Genomic DNA, 20,836 nt, shown 5'->3' with positions numbered 1-20,836 from the left:
GAGCGACAAGGATATTCCCACTGGGGAATGAAACCGTTTCCCCCAGGATCCCGGAGAAGCCGGCAGCGAGCGGAGCCACGAGCCCCAGCCCCGCAGCCGAGCCCTCAGCACCAGCCCGGTTCCCTCCAGCCCTCCCGCGGCTTCGCTGAGATTTCCCCTCGTGTCACCGCCACCATCCAATCTCCCATATGGTTTCGAGCGATTCCAGGATGCTCCTCAGCAGCAAAGCTCTGAGCTCTGCTGTCAACAGTGAGCGGAGATATTCCTTCTCTAATAAAGAAATAAAAAACCCACCCCAAATCCTGAGTAAAAATAGTAATAAAAAAAAAAAAAAAATCTCAGCCTTCACTGGGTTATCTTTTCGGGCACCCTGCCAGAAAGCAGAGCTGTCGCGGGGCACATCTCCCCCCAGCCCTCCCCTGGCTCTAGGAGATGAAGTCAAAGCCCTTCCTCATCAACACCTCTCTTTTTCTGTTCCTGGGGTTTTTTTTGTTGTTGGTGGTGTTGTTGTTCCAGAAGCTTAAGGAGGATAACAAGAACGCTCTGACATTTTTGGCAATGATTATTACATCTCTTGGAAAGTGTGTCTCATTAAAACCAAAAGGAAGGAGGAAAAGTGCTGAAGCGACTCTTTTCAAAATGCAAGAGCCAGGATTAATTTGTTAACCTGAAGCGGAGACCCAGACACCCGCCGAACGGCTGCTCGGCTGCCTGACAGCGCGCGCCAGCGACGGGCAGTCGGAGGATGGAGGTGAGCCCGGCCGGCACCCCCAGCGTCTCCCCTTCAGCCAGCGATGAAGATCCTCAAGAGACTCACAAGCAGCCCTGCAGGCAGCCAGGACAAACCCAAATCTGACTCGAGAGCAGAAAACCCCAGTAAAATAGTCCTGCGAACCACTGCTTTTTTTAAAAAAGCAAGCAAGCTGCTAATTACAAAGGAGAAATATTCTAATTACCCTTGATAATCAGCAATGATGGGAAAGAAAACACAAGTAAAACTGCTCAACAGATTCATTGGAGTTTGCTAAAGTATGACAGGTTTTTGACAGTTTTCCTGAGTGGCAGCCACTCTTTAAAGGCAATCACTGAACCTGACAGAGGTTTTCATAGCAGCACTAGGAAATAATGATTGCAATCAATCATATCTTACTGGATTTCATGAGACATGCTGGTAAACACAGCAGAGGGAGGAGAATTATTTATGGTGCTTCAGAAGAGCATACAGCTAAGTAATTGGATGAAATCAGGGAAAAAAAAGAAAGCATCCCCTAAGGGTGATGTCTAGTGGAAGAAGAAATAGTTTCTCTGCGAAACCAGTGGAATAGTCAACAGCCAATACGCTCAAATTTGGATGGGTCGAAACCCTGGGGAATTCACTAACGACACACTTGTCTTTAAAATACCGTCTTGGAGCAACTACATCCCTGGGCAGGTGTCCCACCCCCTGCCTTTACCTGCCACCGAAAACTCCAGGAACGGGAGCCAGGACGGACGCGCGGGCAAGTTTTGCTGCGTGTGCAGACTGCCCTGGACCCGAGGGTGAAGTTCAATGCCAGCTGCCTCAGGGCGACCGCGCAGGAGCGGAGAGCAGCTGAGAGAGCAGCACCTCCAGCACTGCCATGGCGCGGGGAACTCCCTGCCGGGCAGCCCGGCGTGGGGCTGGGACCAGCGGAGATGATGCGGAGTGGCGCTGGCAAAGCCCAGGCTGTTCCACGGGGGAAGGAGCAGATGGGAAGGAGTTTCCTTGCTCAGACATCACGTTTTGGGATCCTGAGCGTCCTCCCCACGCCGACCCATCGTTGGTCATGCCGGGAGCTATCTCTACCCGGCACTTCACAAGCACGAAGGGAGCGTGCGGGATGTCACCCCGTAACACGGGTTTGCCTGTGGCTCTGGGATGGAGGTTTTCAAAAGGAGCCGAAACCCTTTGGGAGAAAAAATTGCGTTTTGGGGGCACGTTCCCTTTACCCGCTTGGACTGATTCCAAGCTCCTTGCCCTGCGTAGCTGCTGGACCCAGAGCACAGCTCCCTATCCTTGGGACTCATCCTGCTCGGGGGCTCTCACACAGCTCAGTGCCGGCTTAATGACGACGAGATGGGGAAAGAGAAACACGTTGGGGCAATGGGGTTTGAGCTGCACACCAGCACTCAGCCCAACACATCCCTTGTGTTTTCCTCCTAGTGGGTGCAGGACCCCGGTGCCAGCCCACGGGTGCAGAGGTGGCATCCCACCTTGGTCGCTTACAGGGAGCTTTTCCCACCCAAAAACCAGTCCAGTTGGAACGGGAGCAAAAGCCTCCCTAACCCGGCAGCCACCAGAGCCCATCTCCTGGGGGGAGACCGAGGCACAGCCTCGACCCACATCGGTGCGAACGGCGGTGAAACACCCCCCTGACATTTAAAATGCAATTTCACAATATATCTCCGCTGTTCCTAATATGGCTGATTTGTTGTTGGTATTTTTCCCCCCTTTCTCAGACATAAGGCATATCCCTGCCTGGCTGTCTCGCAACAGCTGAACGCTCCGGTACAAGAAGGGAATTTGCTCAGAGATGGTAAGATATTACTTATGTCCATTGAAAATACCAGCTGAATTAATTTCAATCTAAAGCATCATTTGCTTTGCTTTGTTTTTCTCCTTTAAAGGACAACTCCAGGCAACTTAAACCCCTCAAAAGGACAATGTATTCTTGAAGGATTTCTTGGAGAAGAAACTGGAGGATCCCCACCGCGGTGCAGCTGGACCCAGACCTCACTGCCTGACTCTCCGGGTGGCTGGTACCCCGGGCTGTCCTGGGAACCCCATCCTCCCGGGAGGGCACCCACCCCAGCACCTCCCCTGTTTCTCGGGAATAAAGCACCAGCCCTTCGCTTCTCTTCTCCTCCCACCCTCTTCTATTTACTTTCGCTATTGATTTTGATTCAAGCAGATTAAAAGACCAAAGAGCCAACTAGCCAAGGGCTCCAGCTAACCCTGACACATAATCCATTGCTCTCGGAGCCCAGAGACCCAGCACTAACTGGCAATAAGAAAGCCCGGGGCCAGGCTCAGGCTGGCCACCTCCCGTCCCCATCCCTTCGGCACCCACCCTGGGGGGAAGCTGCCCCAGGGATGGATGAGGTCCCTTAGGGTGGCTGCACCCCTCAAGGGCACCCGCTTTCCAGCACGGGCACCCAGACAGTTGTTCCCTCCAGCAAACCAACCCATTTGCAATTAAACTTGTACGGATTTATTATTTTAAGTTATATGGAGAAAATATGGACCTGCTTAGCCAGCGCCCCAGGACAAGGAGCCGCACAGGGAGCTGGCACGCCAGCAGCAGCAACTGGCACCTGGAGCAGTCCACAAAGCAGCTTGGGGGCTGCCAGGGAAGCGGACGCTTGTGTTCGGCTCCAGTTGCACCATCGATCTGCTGCTGAGCCGCTGGAAATGGTCAGCAACAAAGTAGTTCCCTGGTAATCAGCCAAATTAAGCAGCCTTAAGTCACCGGCTGGTAAAGTAGATTATGTCCCGCCTGCCTGCTATCATCTACCCCCTGGATTTATCCATCTCCTCGGTCACTGCCGTGCAATCAGCAGCAAATGTGCAGCCTCAGGGATGTTTTCGCTCCCTCTCACTGCACCCACGGGCAGGCAGAGCCCGTCAGGCCCCGCTACGCCCTGCACGGCCGGCTCCAGCACCGCGGGGCTGGTGGCCACGAGCCACAACCGAGCCGGGCAGGAGCCCCAGGGCTCTGCTAACGCAGCCATGCGATAACAGCAATCGCAACCCCGCCGCGGGCTCGAGAGACCCCCCCCCAGCTTTCCTACAGCCCCCCGCACACCAGCGGTGCCTGGGGCAAGACCGATGTGCTGCAGAAGTTCTCCTGCTGAAAGCGCGAGCCCGCTGTGCCGTGGCGTGCGCGTTGCCCAAAACAGCACCAGCAGACGGGAAGCAATCCCATCCGGCCCCATAAATCGCTCCCACAAGCGCCATGCCAGCGCTGCAGCCAGGCGCCACTCATCCCAGCCCGCTCCCGGACAGCCCCGGCGAAGCCACATCCTTGGGCTCCGCTCTCCTGCGCTGCCATCGGCTTCAGGAGCGAAGAGCCGTCCTCCGCTCCCCTTCCGCAGCCCCACGCCCCAGCACGCTGCAGCTCCTTCCCTGGGAGGGGGACACCGCACGAGGTTTCATGGAGGAGGTGGGTCAGAGAGAGAGAGGACACGGAGAGGTCCTGAGCAAACCCCAGCGCCCACCCAAGGTCCCACCAGCCTCCTCCTGCCTGGGAATGGGGGTGCCAGCCCCATGTCCCTGTAGCAACCCCACCAGGTCTGGGGTCTCGCTCCTCCCCTCAGGGCAGCCCTTCGGCTGTGGGACCCCAAACTGAGCCTGCAGAAGGGGCTCCTGCTGCTCCTCCAGACTGCGGCTCTCCATCTCCACCCCAACACGTGTTCACTCCCTATTTCCATATAAATAAGAAAAGGCAGGAAGCTGAGCAATACAAACAGACATTTACATTCACAGGCAGCAGCGTTTCATTACTGCAAGAGGGAGCGTAGGGCTCTTCCCCCCAACTTTTACTACTTCTTACCCCCCCACACACACACCAGAGACCAGGTGTCCCCTGTGGGACAAGGGGACGGACCCACAAGTCCTGCCAAAAGCCATCGCTCTCCCGGCAAAATGAGCTCGGTCATCTCCTCCTCTCCACAGCAGTCCCAGGAGATGGGCTGGGGGATGGCGAGTAGCTGGGGAAGAGGAGACAAATACACACAACCCCAGTACAAGCTGCAGTTCAGCTTTTATTTAATTTTTTTAACCCCATCTTCTTCCTCCTTCTCATCCCCCTTTCACCTTTTTTTTTTTTTTTTTTAAAGTACCAGCAGGGTATTTTTAGTTGCTCCTCTATTGCCAGCCAGCACTATTTTAAATTGCATTTTAAGCTGTTCTGCAGTGCTCCAAACACCTCACGCTGCAGGCGAGCCTTTCAAACTACAAGATTAACATCGATTTTAAATTGCTTCCTAAAACACACGGGCTCCAGGGCAGGGCTCGCTCAAGGGCAGTTGCCAGTAGCAAAGCCCAGAGGACACCGGGGCTCCTGGGGCACGGCTGGACTCTGCACCAGGCTGGATGCTCTCGGCACCAGGGGCAAAGCCGGACCCCGGTTTTGCAGCCGGGACCCCCAGCTCCAGGCGATGAGCGGCACGCGCCGGTCCCGCAGCACAGGGGAACCCCCAGAGTGGCTCCACAGACCCAGGGACCCCCTCCGACACCAGCCCTTGTTTTGGTTCTTGGTCTTTACAAGAGAGGCATCTCTCCAGCGGCATCAACTAGTTCTTCTCCTAACGGCCCTTGTTGCTGACCCGGGGAAAATTGTATCATCAGGAGCCCATGCCCCAAGGATTGCAAGAAATCGGCCCAAACCCCTTGGGCAGGGGAAGGATTCGACCTGGGATTTGCACGCCCCACCATCAGCCAGAGGAAGGTTTCGGGAGGCTCGGCAGCACCATCGCCCCTCTGGCTCCGCACATCCAGCGCTTGAGCCCACAACCTTATTTACAGCTGCCCCAGACCATTATGGTTCAGAAACAGAACTCTCTAATTTAACATTTCCAAAATGCTTATCATTTCTCCTTCAGCCAAAAATATTGGCCAAACAGTGCCGGGCATCCTGCCACTCTGTTTCCAGGGACGAATAAATCATCCCCTTCCTCCAAACCCATCAGCCTCCCCTGAGCCCAGCGGCCGGATCCTTCCGGCAGCAGCGCGGGGCAGCAGCCCAAAGCAGAGCCCGCAGGAGCCGGGGGCACTGGCAGAGCCGCGGGATGAGCCTCAGCTAATCTCCGCCCAAGCTGAACTGAGCCCTGGTCTCTTGCTTAGGCCAGAGAAACAAATAAATCAGTGGGAAAAACCCGCTTTTACAGAGGCTGCTATGGTTCCCACTGTGCTAGTTTTATTTTCTGAAGTACCTGCTGCCTCCAGCGCTCAGGATGAATTTTGATTTAGGAGTGAAAAGGGGTAATAAAAGCATAAAGAGCCATTAACATTCCTCCAGGCCGTGGTGGGGTGTTTGCTCATCACATGTTGATGGAAATGCCATTTGACTTCCTTATGAGCTATAGAAAATCAATTAATTGATTTAATCATTCCCTGGGAGGTGCTGCTTATGGAGATAACGGAGTGCCGGGGCCAGTGGGATGCTGCTCCTCCCTCCTCCGACACGGCGGGGAAGGGGCCAGTGCACATCACCGCACCGAGATCTTCATCTCTGCTCCACCAGTTTAACACTTGTGAATTCACGCTTCCATCTTCCAATAAGTTTGGTGGCATTTTTTTTTTCCTTTTTAAGCCTGCAGGCATCCAATTCAGAGCAGCGATTGTATCAAACGGACACTTCTTCAGTAAGAGATGTGTCCCCAGGGTGGATTAAACCTTAACCGCTACTACGGCAGCCCTTACACTTCTTACTCCTCTGTGGCCTGCAAAGCACCCATCTGCATTTTACTCCCCCCGTACATCCCTGCAGAAGTGGGCAGTAACCCCTGGTGTCACGCGGAGCCCCCCCGGATGCCTTTATTTTCCTTATTTTCACAGCACTCGTTTCCCTGCCTGCAACAGCAATTTAATAAGAGCAGCAAAGCTTTACACTTCCACTTCAAACTCCTTTTCCAAACGTGGGCTGGAGATGGGAGCACGGCACACACCCACCAACTCGACGGGGGACCGCAGAGGGATGGCCCATGGGGACACCAGAAGCAGCAGGCATGGGACAGCACACAATGCTTCTGATCAACCCCTACTGTCTCCACCCAGGCAAAGCAATGGTCTGCCCCCCCCAAAAAATCCAGATTAAGGACACCGCTGTGTTGCCCATGGGGGTGCAAGCCCAGCACCAGCCTCTCGGCACTCGCACCCTGGGGTGCTGCACGGGGTGTAGGGGAGCAGCTGACACCCACCATCACTCCCAGCAGCACCCATCACCAACAGCTATTCCTTGGCACAGAGCACCACTTTAACCTATAATTAAAGAAGCCTCTCCATACTCAAGAGGAAGAGCATAACAAGTCATTATTGCTGTCACTTGCAGCGTTATCTACTTAAGAGAGGTCTCTGTTAACCCCCTTATCCCCACCGATGCTTGGACAACGAGGAAGCGAGAGAATGGTCCTGAGCGGCGGGAGCTGCCAGAGCACAGCATCTCTGTACATCTCTCCGGAGCATCTCTCCGGAGAGCTGGCCCCACTGCCCCAGCATTTCTCCAGGGAAAGAAAAAGCAAAAGCCCATCTTCCCCAGCACGGCTCTTTGCCACGGAGGTGCTCCCAGTACCGACCAGCTCGGCATGACACCGACCAGGCAACTTTTTGCATCAGCTGGCTGCTCCAGCCTCCGAGGCTCCTTGAGCGGCTTTGGATGGGACGGATGCAGCGAGGGTGGAAATGAGCCCTGGGCACCGAAGAGCCACAGAGCACGCTCCTCCCCATGGGTCTCCCCTGGCTGGCACCCCTCCTGTGGCCCACAGGCTGCAGGAGACTCTAATCCAACTCCGGATGCAGCAGCAGAAAAACTAAGCACTGGGGACGCGCAGGATCCGCGTGTCCCAGCTGGTGCCAGGGAGGCGACACGCACCCGCTCACCCACACCCTCGCCACGGGGATCCAGGAAAACGCTCCGGATAACAGCCCCACGGGCACTGCGGGAAGACGGGATCACAGAGGGGAACCTCCCTCTGCCTTTCGAGAGGGTTTTGCATAAGCAGCTTCTGGATTGAGATGATGGGAACAGCCTCTGGATTGAGATGATGGGAACAGCCTCATCCCTCCGCCTGGACAAGCATCCCGTCCGCTGCCTGCGCCGTTTGGTGAGACGCGCTCAAGCGGCAGATCCCGACAAGCTGCTTACAAGCCGCTGCAGACAGTTATCCAGAGCGGCTCAGCAGACAACATCAAAACATAACAGAAGCAGCCCGGGAGAGGGTTATAACTCGCTCGGGAAGAAACTGGGAATAATTAGCGCTGAGTTTGCACAGCGGAGTCTGCCCGGCTCCTTCGCTCGCTCTGCCCATGTTCCCCCGTCACCATCATTCGGTTACACGAGTCTTTGCAACCGGTTCTCCTGTCGCCTTCACCGTGCATTAAAGGCAGCAAGATATAAATTTGTAAGTCGTATGATTTTTTTGAAAGCAAAGGGAACGTGAGCATCTCTGGAACCGTACAGTCGTGTGCCATGTCTCAAGGAGGCAGCAGCCCAAGCTCTCGCTCCCAGGTGCTCTCTCCAGCAAGGTCAGGTAAGAAAAGGGGCTGCCAAAGCCATAAGCAACTTTCGGGTATTTTGCCCAACTCAAGCTCCTGTCAGAAGAGCTACGTGCACTGCCAAGAAGAAAACTGAGGAGCAGACTGGGATCTGTCACAAGTGGCAGCGACCAGAGTTTGCAAATGGGTCCGGAAATTGCCTTTCCCAAGAACGGAGGGAACTGGGACGTGAGCACGAACACATCTGTGTTTTGCTTTAAAGCGGCTTTGGGCTGAGCAGCATCTCGCTGCAGCCAAGGACCTTGCAGGCAAAGCCGAACCAAGCCGTCCCCTCCTCTGCTGTCCTCCCTCGCCGTGAGCCGCATGCAGGGGGTAAGCAGCGGGTCAGGCTCATGCACGAAGACGACCTCCTCTTCCCCTCCCAGCGCGGCTGACTGCAAGGGAGGACGACAGAGTTATTCAAGCTCACTCTGATCGTTAGCGAATCTGAGCTTGACCTTTCTGCATCTGCCGTGAGAACAAACGGCAGCAGTACCTGGCGACACCAACCCAGCCGGGATGCTGCTGGGGCAGAATGAAAACCAGCAGAGACAGGAGCAGGAGCAAAGGACCCCTCCGAGGAGATCATGTAGGTTCTCACATTTCTATTTGGCCTCTTTGCTCCACTCCTCGGGGAGCCATTCGAGGGATTAAACTAACATGAGATCCCATTGCTTCACGGTACTATGACTCTGGAACGGCAAAGATGCCCTACAAAACCCCGAGCAACCTTCACCGTTATCTTCTGCAGCGCAATTCCCACTCCTCCACCCCCCTCCGCCAACATCCCTCTGGAGAGAAACAGAAGCCACAGACACCAAAGTATTCAGCTGTGCTGCACAGCCCAAAACAATCGCCCCGCTCTCTCCTCTTCTGTGTTCATTGATGGAAGAAATTGCTTTAAACAGGTGAGACTCCAGGAACTGGAGCAAGCAACAGCCGCGGGAGATGCAGAGCACTCCAGTAGCTGGAACGCAGGAGGGGTGCTGGGTTTGGGGAGACCAGGGCAGGATTTCTGCCAGGTGATGTTAAGCACCATTTCCAGTTCAACGTGCCTTGCCCGTTGTCTGCTGGACCTCTCCTGAGAGCCCCGTACCCCAACGCAACGAGACGGAGCCATTCTGACGCCCCAGGAAAGCGGCGCTGCTCAGATTCACCCACAGCCTGCATCCAGGACGAGACATCCCAACCCAGCAAGGGGGGACTTCCCCAGCAGGCTTTCTCCATAACTCTTCCACATTTATTTTTTCTTTCCCTGCAAAATGAAAAGTGAATGACCAAATCTCAGCGGCTTGTGCAGCAGAAGCTGTTCTCTGGCCTCCTGCGCTTCTGCTGTGCTGCAGAGCAAGGAAAGTCCCCCCCAGGCGCCGGCGCGCTGCCCACCTCCAGAGAGATTTGCAGGCCACGGCAGTTTCCACCGCCCAGCCGCAGAAAGCCCGTGTGGCGCAGGACTGGGAACCCCCCCAGCCCACGAGCTGTTTAATATCCCATCAGGGTCCGTGTCCTGCAGCCTCGAGGAGATCAGACCCCAAAATGTATCTCAGCAACCTAGGACAGGGTGCAACAGCCTTGCGGAGGATGCGCTTCGCCGCTCACTTGCATTTTCCAGCTTGTGCTGGAAAATCAGCCCTCCCCCACCCTCGTCCTTCCTTCGTCCCCTGTCCCCACCGATCCTGTTTCCAAAGCGGTCGAGGAAACGCAACGCAGGAGCCCGACTGTGGTCGCCAACAAGAAACCAGCTGGAGATGCTGCTGGGAGCCTGTTTTGGGGTGGCAAAAGGCAGGTGCTGAGCTCTCAAGCTGAGCACCAATCCAGGCAGGAAACACTTGAAAACGGGTTGAAAAGACAGTTATGGGAACAGCAAACACACAACTCCAGTGCTCAGCAAACCACCACTTCCCAAAGGCACCGAGATTCAAGGACCTCAGCACGAGAATTGCTGCTGCAGCACGCAGACCCCAAGCACCGAGATATCTATATCTATACGAACCACTCAAAGCACCCGTATTAAAGTGCCACCAAGGTGAGCTGAAATTAAATCAGAGCCCTCTTGCAAGAATCAGCAGCCCACAGCGAGGGCAGAGCTCGGCTCCAGCCGTTTCGGGACGTGAGGACCTGTCCTACACATCCCCCCTGGACCTGCAGCAAATTCCTCCAGCGCCTCGTACCCTACCACACAGGACTCAACAGCAGGAGAAATCAGAAGTCTTTCCATTTTTTAAACTAGCTACAGCAGTTGCAGGCAATATTCCAGCCACATCTAATCGCATTTTAACACTTAATAACCTATTTTCCTCCGCTAATCCCCTGCAGCAGCAAGCTCCACCAGCGGGATGTACATCACCGCCAAAAGCAGAGGGACCGCTGCCGAATCCCTCCCCAGCGGCACCGCGAGCGCCACGATTAAAGATTTTGGTGCTTTTTCAGGATCAGCCCCCTGCCCCAAGACAGCTTGACTCCAGCAGTAAAACAAAAACAAAAGAAAGATGCTTGGGGGGGAAAAAAAAAAACCAACAAACATTTTAAATTCTAAAGAGGAGGAGAGAAGAGGGCACAGAAGACTCAGTGTCTCGAGTCTAGAGTCCTTCCCAAAGCATCTCCCACACTCAAAATTTATAGACTTGTCTGTTCTCTTTTTTTATCTCGATCTTTGTTTGTAGAACAAATTCTCTCGGTGGCCATTTCAAAACAAAGGAACCTTTGTCTGTGTTTACTTGACAGCAGCGGATTAGGATAAAATAACTTGCATTTCAGAAGGGGTTTTTTATTTATTGTTAAGACGCAAAGCCTCTGCTGCATCGAATCACCAAGCAGAGAATCCATGTGAGGAATGATTTCTGGCACGCACCGAGAAACCTGGCTTTTGGAGACAGCCTCTGAGAAGGGGACTCACATATAAAAATAAAATTAAAAATGAGATTATCTTTTGGACTGTGACATTATCCATTTCTCCTTGCCATGCTCCTGCCTCACATCTATCTTCATTTTGGTCTTGATCGGTCGCTCGCACAGTTCAGAAGCCAGGAAAGCTCTGGGCAAGTCTGGGGCGTTTTCATAAGCTTCCCCTTGGATTGCCATATCCGAGGTTCAGTGCTGGCCTGGTCAGGACACCCAGGGAGAAAGAGGAACAGCCCCAGCCTTGACCGGGCCACAAACCATCAGCTTTACCACTTATCCACAACCCAACAGGATTTCTCCAACGCAAATGATTTTTAAGTGCTCGGGTGCTGGGTTTGACCCCCCGGTTCCTTGCAGCCACCCCAACCCTGCAGGCATTTAAGCGCGTGGGCAGCGCCGCTTGCAGAGCATCGCTGCTGAGCCCGGCAGGACACGCGGGAACAAGGACCAGAGCAAACAGCCACGAAAGTCGGGATCCCCCCCGGGGAGGAACCGCAGGAGCGGACACGTGCTGGGCACAAACACACCCGACTAAACACACCAGCTACGCTGGTAAAGCAGCCCACACCAGGGCGTACAGGGAGAGCATGCTGCCAGCTTGCAATGCAAAATTAATCAATTAACGAATAATGCTCGAAAGGGCCCGTTAAACCCGACGCTTCAATGAGCGATGCAGAGAGAGCGGCAGCAGGGACCAGGCGCCTTCCCCAGGCAGGACCACCAGTGCGCTCCAGAGGGTTCCACGCTGGGAGCCCAGTCCCGGGAGATACTCAAGCCCGTGCTTCAACACGTGGCAAACCTGAGGCCGCGCACCCAGTAACTCCTCCGAAACCAACAGCCCTGAAATTGCGCAGGTGTGTGCGAACGCTGGCCCGATTCCCACCATTACTCACATCAAGAGCTAATCAGCCCCGTAAAATTAACCTGCTCCTTTGAGCTCGTCTTCAGACCAGCATTGTGCGCTTAACGGCAACGATAACAACCAGCAATATTTCTTGGGTTTCCTTGGGACCCATAACGCATGTTAATTAAATGCCAGTTTGTTATTCAAACAGACCTATCGAGACTTGGCGGCACTAACCAGAAGCACATCCATTTCTGTTCCCACCAACCCGCACCGACTTCGACGCGCATTCAGCGCTCCTCCACGTGAGCTCGGCATCACCCCAGCCATCCCTTCCCCGACCTCCTGCTCCAAGCGGAGCAGACCTGGGGGTCAGGCCGAGCTGCCCACAGCCTCCCATCAGCCAGATGGCTTCTGAAAGTCTCCACGGATGGAGTTTCCCCACCTCACCAGCTTCCCGGAGGCTTGGACTCCCCATTTCCCAGTGGCACCGGTGAGGTTGCCCAGCATACATCATCCCTCCTGCCTCTTTCCACGGGTGCGATAGTCGAGTTTCCCAGCCTCCCCCAACAGCCACAGCCTTTCAAAGGTGACAGAGAGGGGTCTGCAGTGACATTGGCCGGCTCCTGTCCAGCTCCGGTCTTGTACATGCCCTGAGGTCTTGGTCCTGCTCCGCTTTCGGGGTCTCTCACCCCGTGCAGCTGTGTGCAGGGAACCCTGCTGAGAACAGCTACATCACCGCGCAGGATGGCCAGTCCCTACGTACCAGTATCACGGGAAAGGCTGAACCCCAACAGCCTGAACCCGGTGTTAGAGAGCTAGAAAAAGCCTCTCAGGTTGTGGCTGCCAAGTCCCGGGGACAAAGAATATAACCTTCTTCCAAAACGGCATCCTTCCTCCGGAGACAGGAGAGAGGATGCTTCGTGTTTCAAAACGGTGCGTGAGACGACAAATGAACCAAATCTTCCCCAACAAGAAACACAGCAACAGCCAAATTTGCAGCAATTCATCTGGAAGCAATACCTTGCTTGGCAAATCCACCCAATTAAAAAAAAAAAAAAAAAAGGTTTTACATTGAATTTCTGAGCTTCCTAACAAAGCAGGACTTGCCTTAGCCAGTCTCTTGCCTTAAGAGACCAAAAGCTTGAAAAATTAGAGGACCTAGGTCATAATTAATTTGTTTTCTTCTTTAAATGAGTCCAACCAGCCGTTATCAAAAGCGACATCCAGACCCACGCAGCATCAGAGCAAAGCAGTGGGCATCCCTGCTGGCCAGCAAGGCAGGCGCTCGAGCACACCCCGTAGCAGAGCCAGATTCTGCTCAGATGCAATAAGGTGAATCCGTTTACGCACCCTGATTTAATCACCTAAAGCAGTAAGTGTGGAGGATTCTGAGGTGTGAGAGCCTGAAAAATGAGGTTTCTTTTGATCCAGCTCCAGGACGGCGCTGACATTGTGCCCAGTAAACAAGAGACACGCAAGGATGGGAATCAGCAGGCTCAAAGATCTGGGTTAAATCGATGACAAGAATAAGGACGGGAAAAGCTATTCCACTCCAAGGCATCCAGAAAGAGCATAAAGCAGCTGAGTAATTGTCTCGTTGCCATCATTTCACCACAACTCTAGAGTCCTCGGGGTGGGACCAGGGGCTTTCGGCAGGTTTCTGGAAACCTTTGCTGCTGGTTGCAGCACGACCTGTGCCGCCTCTCAGCTCGGGCTGGTCCCACAGCGAGTCAGTCCCTGTTTGCCTTTCTTCCAGTTCTCTGCAAACTCCCTGGGGATACCGGGGCTCTCCCGGGACAGAAAGCAGCTGTAACAAGCGACACTTTTTATTCCGAACTTGGGAATCTTTTCAGGACCCATGCCCTCAAAAGCCAAGTTTGGAGAAGGTGGTGGTCCAGGGGCTTCTGCCCACCCTCCTCAGGTGCTGCTGCTCATCCCAAGAAGGAAGAAATCCCCTCTAAGCAGGCTGCACTCACCAGCCGTCCGGGGAGGTGTGCTTGGCACAGGGACATCAACACAGCACCCACCCTTCACCCTGACCGTGGTAAAACATGCAGAAAATACCGAAAAGCACTGATCCTGCAACCTGCTCAGGCTGAGGTCAGCCAAACACCAGTCCCTCGGAGAAGGGGCTTAATGGAGTCGGTGATGGGAATAATTAGGGGAGCACAGGGGGAGAAACGCCAGCCGCCGTGCGCTCCATCCACGGGGGAGAAAACAAAGCCAGCTGCTGCAGGCTGCACATTAATCTCTCTGAAAGTCAACTAAGCAGTTTACAAGCACCATACAGCTTCTGAAAACCATCGCTTTAGTCCTCTCCTTCTGTAGGAAAGCAACTAGCACTTCTACCAGCACCGCAAGGAAAGGATTTAATGCCCAAAAAAATCACATTCCGGGTAAGGTTGGAGAGCTCAAATCCCTCCACGCCTTCGGTACGGAGGAGAAGACCACAGTAGCCTGACCAAGCCTATCTCACCCTGCTCACCGGAGTTCAAGCTGGGCATTGCCCTCTGTGCGACTCAGTCGTGCTGTTCCAGGCTGGGACCGCAAAGGAAAAGTCAGGGCGAGTTCAATTCAGTGCAGCAGCATCGTCCCAGAGCAAGGGCAGGACACGACCCTCCCACCACAGAAGCTGTCTCCTGAGCTGATTGCATATCTCACCAAAAAAGGTGTTTTAAAAAAATGTAACAGAAAGCACACTTGCTAAGAATCAGACTATTTCTCTTCTACATTTCAGTACCTCCTTGAAACCACAAAGGCCTTTTATTTTCCCACCCCTAAGGAACAATTTCCACTCCCCGCAGACCAAAACTGCCCAAAACCACGGAGCCCTCCAAGCACACGAGCCAAACCCTCAGCACGTCAGAGCGGGTGCAGCCCACACAACCCACGCCACCGCCAGCGGCCGAATCCCGTCAGCCCCAGTCACCGGTGTTTTCCCATCCCTCTGCTGCTAGCCAGGGTCAGCATCCACACTCCAGCAGGCACGTCCCCGCTGTGCCTGGACACCTCTGGATGCGAATGCAGTCAGGTTTTAGCCACGTGGCTGCAAAGCGCCCCGTGCCATGGCAAGAAGGGCCAACAGGACCCTGAGCCATCCTGACATCCCTGAAACGGGTCAGGAGGGAGCCTTGGGAACGGAGACATCCGAGCACCATCCTCCCTGCATCCCTGGTGCTCGTCAGCTTGGCTGGACCACGCGTGCAGGCGTCACCGAGCATCACACGGGACAGACAGGCACAGAACCACGCTTACCTTCGGTCCGGATGGTGAAGGGTGAGTCCCCCAGGCGCTTGGCTGAGAACTGCCCTCCCAGCGACGTCATTAGGAAGCACAGGGTGAAAAATCCAATACCCAGCACGAATATCCTGTGGGAGGGAAAGCAGAGCTGTAGCGAGGTGTGACGAGGAACTGGCTCGCTCCTGGGACAGCCCCACCACTCTCTGCCCCCCTGGGGTAACCCCTCCGCACAGCAACAGGGGCTGCTTTGTTTTGGGATGTCTGGAAGAGGCAGCCGGGACAATCCCTGCCTCCTTCCAGCTGCTCCATCCCCGTGGCTCACCCCATCCAGTCCAGACAAGGAGCATCTCTGCAGCCCCAGTCCCTCACCAGTGCACACCAGTACCTCACCCCAACCACAGCCAGACTCAAACACGCTTCACGATGACCCCCAAGATGCTTCTGCCCAAACCTTGGCACTGAGCAGGTGTGTTTTGCCTGACAACACCCTCCAAAACCCCTGCAGCCTTGAGAGGGAGCGGAGGACGTGCACCGTAGGTGGGAAAGCTAAGCCAGACCACGACTGCCCTTACGATCCACTAGATCCAGCCCAGACCACAGGAACCACTACAATAAACAATACCCGTTTTCCTCCTGGGAGAGTCCAGAGAAAGAAGAGACCTTGTACCTTCCCTTCCTCCCAAAGGAGCTAAAAAATAAACCTTTTTTTTTTTTTTTTTTAAAAAAAAAAAAGGTCTTTTGTTCCCCCTGTAACTAGGCCACCGGTATTTGCCATTGTGTCCGGCATCGCCCGCGTGGCGCGGGCAGCCCCGTGCCCAGCAGGACCAGGAGGGACCCGCACTAGCCGCACACACAGTGGCCTGGGACCATCTCACCGCCGCTTTGTTCGTCCGGGCTGGCAGGAAAGCGGCTCCCACAGGGATGCACCGGGCAGGATGCCGACCCACACGTCGCTCCCAGCCGAGCTCGTGGTCACCTCCAGCTGTGAGACTGGCAGGAGCTCTCAGCGCTGCTCCTATTCAGGCCAAATTCAGGCCAGTAACATTTTGGGGGGATGAAAAGGCTGAAGACAGCACCTCCGTGCAAGCAGGAGGGTTATTGTGCATCAGGGAGCAGAAAGCCAAGCCTTCCCGTTTCCCCGGCGTGCAAACGGAGCACGCTGCGCCGAGGGACAGATGCCTGGCCTCTTCCCACCGCCCAGAGGTGCCGCCGAGTCTCCGTGGAGGTGCAGCATCCTCCAACAGACACAGGGGCAAAGCTCCGGCAGAGCCACAGCCAGGGGCCGCGGACAACAGCCCCCAGAGCCGGGGCCGCACCGGGGATCTCGGCCGGCCAAACCTGGGGAAAATTTCAAGGAAAAGAAGACAAGACAACTGCCAGCCAGCCTTGTGAAACAACAGGTTTGTCTTCAAATAGGTAAATCCTATGCGGGACAGGGAGCTGAGCAAGACCCTAGGGGTGCCCGCTGACGTTTCCCAGCACCCCCGAGCCGAAGGGAAGCAGACCACCGAGGACAGGAGGCAGTAACTCTCCTTTACAGGTTCACAGCGTTATCCGCAGGGCTCAGGAGCCACGCACAGAAACACAGCGCAGCTGCCCAACACCAAAACCAGGCTTTTCCAGAGAAAGGCTTGCAAAGGAATGCCACAGCCCTCCATCTAATCGCTACTGTGTAGTTAAAAGGCAGAGAATCAGGAGCCGGCCATTAAGTCCTGGCTCCAACATTGCCAGCATTACAATTATCTGTTGCTGGAAAGGGCTGGCAAATAAAGTAACTTGCTCCAAAGCACTCGTTAGCTACAGGAGATGTTGTGCAGAGCTGAAGTACAGCATCAAGCAGCTCAAGAAGGACTGGGCTTCCCCAAGGAGATCTGCTGGAGGAGCTCCCAGGGCAGGTCCCTGCTGGTCCAGCACGGCATGACCAGGTTTCCCCTGCCCAGAGAGGCTCCTGGGCAAGACACGGTGCCTTCACGGGACCCCACGGGCTCCCTACCTCCATCCCACCAGCTCCGACGATGCTGTCACACAGCTGACGCACTCCTGAGCCCCAGACCCAGGGCAGCTTTGCTCTCAGCATCAAGCAGCTCAAGAGCAAAGAGTCTCCTCTGCCTGCTCCGAGGAGGATCAGCCCTGCCCACCACAAATGGGCACCCAACCCCCATCCGTCCCCCTGATTCCCATGAAACGACCCTGCCCCGTCCCCAGCTGGGTCCCAGCAGATCAAGGTCACCTGGCCACAGGCTCTGAACAAGCAGCACGGTGCAGCTCCCGATCCCCTTCTTACCTCCCTCCTAATCAAGAGAAAAAGCAACACCCAGGGCTCATTAGCATTAACGAGTTCTGTGAGCGGCACACTCACCCCAGTGCAAACACTCACCGACCCTTCTGGAGACCCGCAGCCAGGCACCAGGACAGCTGACCCACTGGGGAGAGGGGACGCTCAAGCGCGTCGGTAAAATTGCCTGGCATCCCTGTGCAGGCATTCCAGGAGTGAAGCAGCTCAAGCCCCTTTTATTATTTCTGAATGAGCCTGCCCTGGGGGGCGGAAAGCAGTTTAAACAAGCTACAAAAAGCATCGTGCACTTTGCTAATCCAGCCTCCTGTCCCTGAAGGTCTGGCTATAGGCACAGCCGGCATGCCCTAGAAGCAGCCGCCAGCGGAGCACAGCCATCCCCTCCCCGGCAGATGCTGATGAACCATCAAGCTCTGGCGTCTGCACGTGGAGATGGCTACAGACCCCAGCCCCTCTCCCAAAGCAGACCTCGGAGAAGGGTTTCCAGAGAGCTGTGGTCCAGCTCCGGCACGGGGCTGGCTGCAGAGGCGGCGGAGCACCCCTGACGCCGCAAAGCAACGCGGTGTCCCATAAATTGCTTGGGGAAGGGGTGACGTGGGGACATTGGCCCATTCCCATTATCACATCGTGCGCCCAGCCACGCAGCGCTGGGTCTGGAAGAGACTCTCGGGAATGCGAGGCAGGGACTGCAGCACTCATCTCAGCCTTGGGGGGATGAATTTGTCCTTAGAGCAGGAGAGGGGGAAAGCTGCCTGCCGTGGCACCTCCCTGGCAGGAGAGGACAACAGCACAGCGGAGAAGGCACAAGCTGAAGGAGGAGGTCAAGCTGTGCCCCAGGACCGAGGGTCTTCCCTGGGAGCACAGCACAGTACAAAGGCCCCATCCTGCTGCCAGTTGCCTCTTCCCCCAAGGGGCATTTTAACAAAACATCACCTGATTAAATAATCAGAGCTGATCCTGCTCCTCGCTCTCACCCCTCCTATTGACAATATCTTCATCATTATGCAAGACCTTGTTTACGCATTTTAATCTTCATAATTATACTCTGTCAAGGAGTGAAACACCGAGGAGAAAGAAAAAAAGGAAGGAAAGAAAAAGAGCAAGTAAAGAAAAAGATTCAAAGGTGATCTGTGCTCTAGCATCTCATTAGGAGACAAAATCTTCTTGATTTTGACTGGATTACAGAGAGAGCGGGGGAGATGCAGGATGTTTTTTTCCTAAGAAAAGACGGATCAGAGCCTAACCAGAATTCACGTGCCTAGGAGAGAAGCAGATCCAGCCCAGCAGCAGTGCTCCAGGGAGCAGGGAGGTTGCAGGGATGGGCTCTCAGCCTGAGGACCCTGTCTCCTTTACTTTATGCTGATCTTCTCCAGGTGAATAAAAACGCTTGACGCAGCCTTAACTGCATGGAAACTCCCTGTGCAGAAAACAAACACCATGAAGGAGGTAAAGCATACCAGACCCCAGATCTTCCAAATTGCCCATCAAATGCACTGGGTCCTCTGCTCTCAAAATCAGATCTCACTCACTGAAGACCATGGAGCTCCAATGACCAAATAACATCTACTCTGCATGCTGGCTTTGCCTGTCATCCCACATCACGTTTAATTTGTCGCCTGGGCATGGTTCTGGTGCCAAGTTCCTCTCCACACCCTCCCCAAACTGAAACGTTTACAGCTCTGGGTTCTGGCTTGGTGCCCAAAAGAGAAGGAAGCCAAATTCTCCAAGTCTTTAGTAAAAATTGGAAGTGATGCCCCAGTCATTGAAGATTTTGGCCCATGGAACTGAAAGCTGGATGCGGCCAGGAGGGTCTGAGCGATGAGCTGGGAGGTGATGGGGGGAGGAAGGCCAGCAGCACCCAGCGGAACGGGGCTGTGACACTGCGTCTGTCTGGTACAGTGCTGCATCACCCAGCTGGGACCTACGGGGAGAGTATTATGCGGGTGCACAGGGAACCCAAGGGCTACAGGGAAAGGTAATATCTTTTATTAGACAAGTTTTCAACACCCAAGTCTCTTGATCCCAAAAGCTGAGCCACAATCTCCAACAGCAGCAGCCAGGCTAATAAAAGATGCTCCCTCTCCCGCAAACCTTGTTTTGCTCAGAGCCCAGCACCATCGCGGCACGGTCGAAACGGTGCTCAGCCACAGGAATCTTCCTCCACAAAGAGCACCACAGTGAATTCTCTTACTGACCAATGTTATAGACACAAGAAGAGCCTGGCTTTGGCTTCCAGCTGACAAACTTGCCTGAACTCCCCACGTTCTGCAAAACCAAGAGCTGGGTAAGCTGGACCAGGGCTCCACAGTGAATTCGTGCCCGAATCTGGCACTCTCACAAACTAAACACCCTGTGGTGCTGAGATGAAGTCAGAGCCATCCTTGGATATTTTTACAAACCATTCCTACACTGATTTGCTCTCTCCCTCCCCTTCCCATTTGCTGCAGGTGCTTTCGCAGCTCAGGGCTTTGCATTGCTTTGCTAAGCATGTCTGGAGCGTGCTTAATGAAATGTTTTGGTGCAAAGGGTCAGGTTTCCTCTTCACTGTTTGCTGATGGCACCGCTGCCAGGCATCTACACCAGGCAGAGGACCACACCGTGGGCTTCTATAGAGCAGCGAGGCTTTGCCCAACCAGCAACGAGCACCCAATTTACAGGACCCATCCTGATTGCCAATATCTTCTCTCACTCCTGAAGGTAGTCCCTGATTTACATCAGCTGAGAAGATGATGTGCTGATTTTAGGGGAGCAGTGCTGATTTTAGGGGAGCAGTGCTGATTTTAGGGGAGCAGTGCTGATTTGCACTGGGTTACGGCTGGAGTGGCACAGTGCCAACGCTTGCCCACACTGGGCTGGGAGCAAGGTGACACAGGACCACGACATAGAGGGGTCAGGCTCGGCATGACACCAACGTGGAGGAGATGCAGAGCTGCACACTGTGGGGCAGGTAGGAGAGGGTCTCATGAATAGAATTCTCCTCTCACACAGGGAAAGCCTGCCTGGTTAACAACAGGGTAACTGTGCTAGTTCCAGTGGCACCCTTACTGGTCTACACTGGTTTGAGAGCAGAAGCCAGCCCAGGGCACACAGACAGGACCATGGAGGTGCTCTGCTATGGACACACAGGGACCCTCCAGCCTGGTGCTGTCCCACCACCACAAACCCCTCGTCCACACACATCCTCATCTCTAATGGGACGTTGTGACGACCCTATAACTCAGTCCCTGCACTCCCCCAGCCTGATCCCAGGTCACCACTGAAAATGGGCTTCCCCTGCCCTGGGAGC

At 54.7% G+C, this 20,836-nt stretch overlaps 2 protein-coding genes across 4 annotated transcripts in view; one reads left to right on the top strand and one right to left on the bottom strand.

Moving 5' to 3' along the window:
- The window catches only part of ST6GALNAC1 (ST6 N-acetylgalactosaminide alpha-2,6-sialyltransferase 1), a 282,118-nt gene that overhangs the window by 126,766 nt on the left and 134,516 nt on the right, over positions 1 to 20,836 (top strand). The gene's annotated exons all lie outside the window — the stretch shown is intronic.
- The window catches only part of MGAT5B (alpha-1,6-mannosylglycoprotein 6-beta-N-acetylglucosaminyltransferase B), a 68,682-nt gene that overhangs the window by 46,347 nt on the left and 1,499 nt on the right, over positions 1 to 20,836 (bottom strand). For all 3 annotated transcript variants that reach the window (XM_075770934.1, XM_075770935.1, XM_075770937.1), the window contains exon 2: positions 15,273 to 15,385. In XM_075770934.1, coding sequence (XP_075627049.1) covers positions 15,273 to 15,385 — 113 coding nt within the window. The remainder of the gene's footprint in view (positions 1 to 15,272; positions 15,386 to 20,836) is intronic.

The sequence above is a fragment of the Balearica regulorum genome, chromosome 18 (assembly GCF_011004875.1).
Source record: "Balearica regulorum gibbericeps isolate bBalReg1 chromosome 18, bBalReg1.pri, whole genome shotgun sequence".
Lineage (NCBI taxonomy): Eukaryota > Metazoa > Chordata > Aves > Gruiformes > Gruidae > Balearica > Balearica regulorum.
The sequence above is the reverse complement of the archived record's forward strand: the minus strand, read 5'-3'. Positions and strand labels throughout refer to the sequence as shown.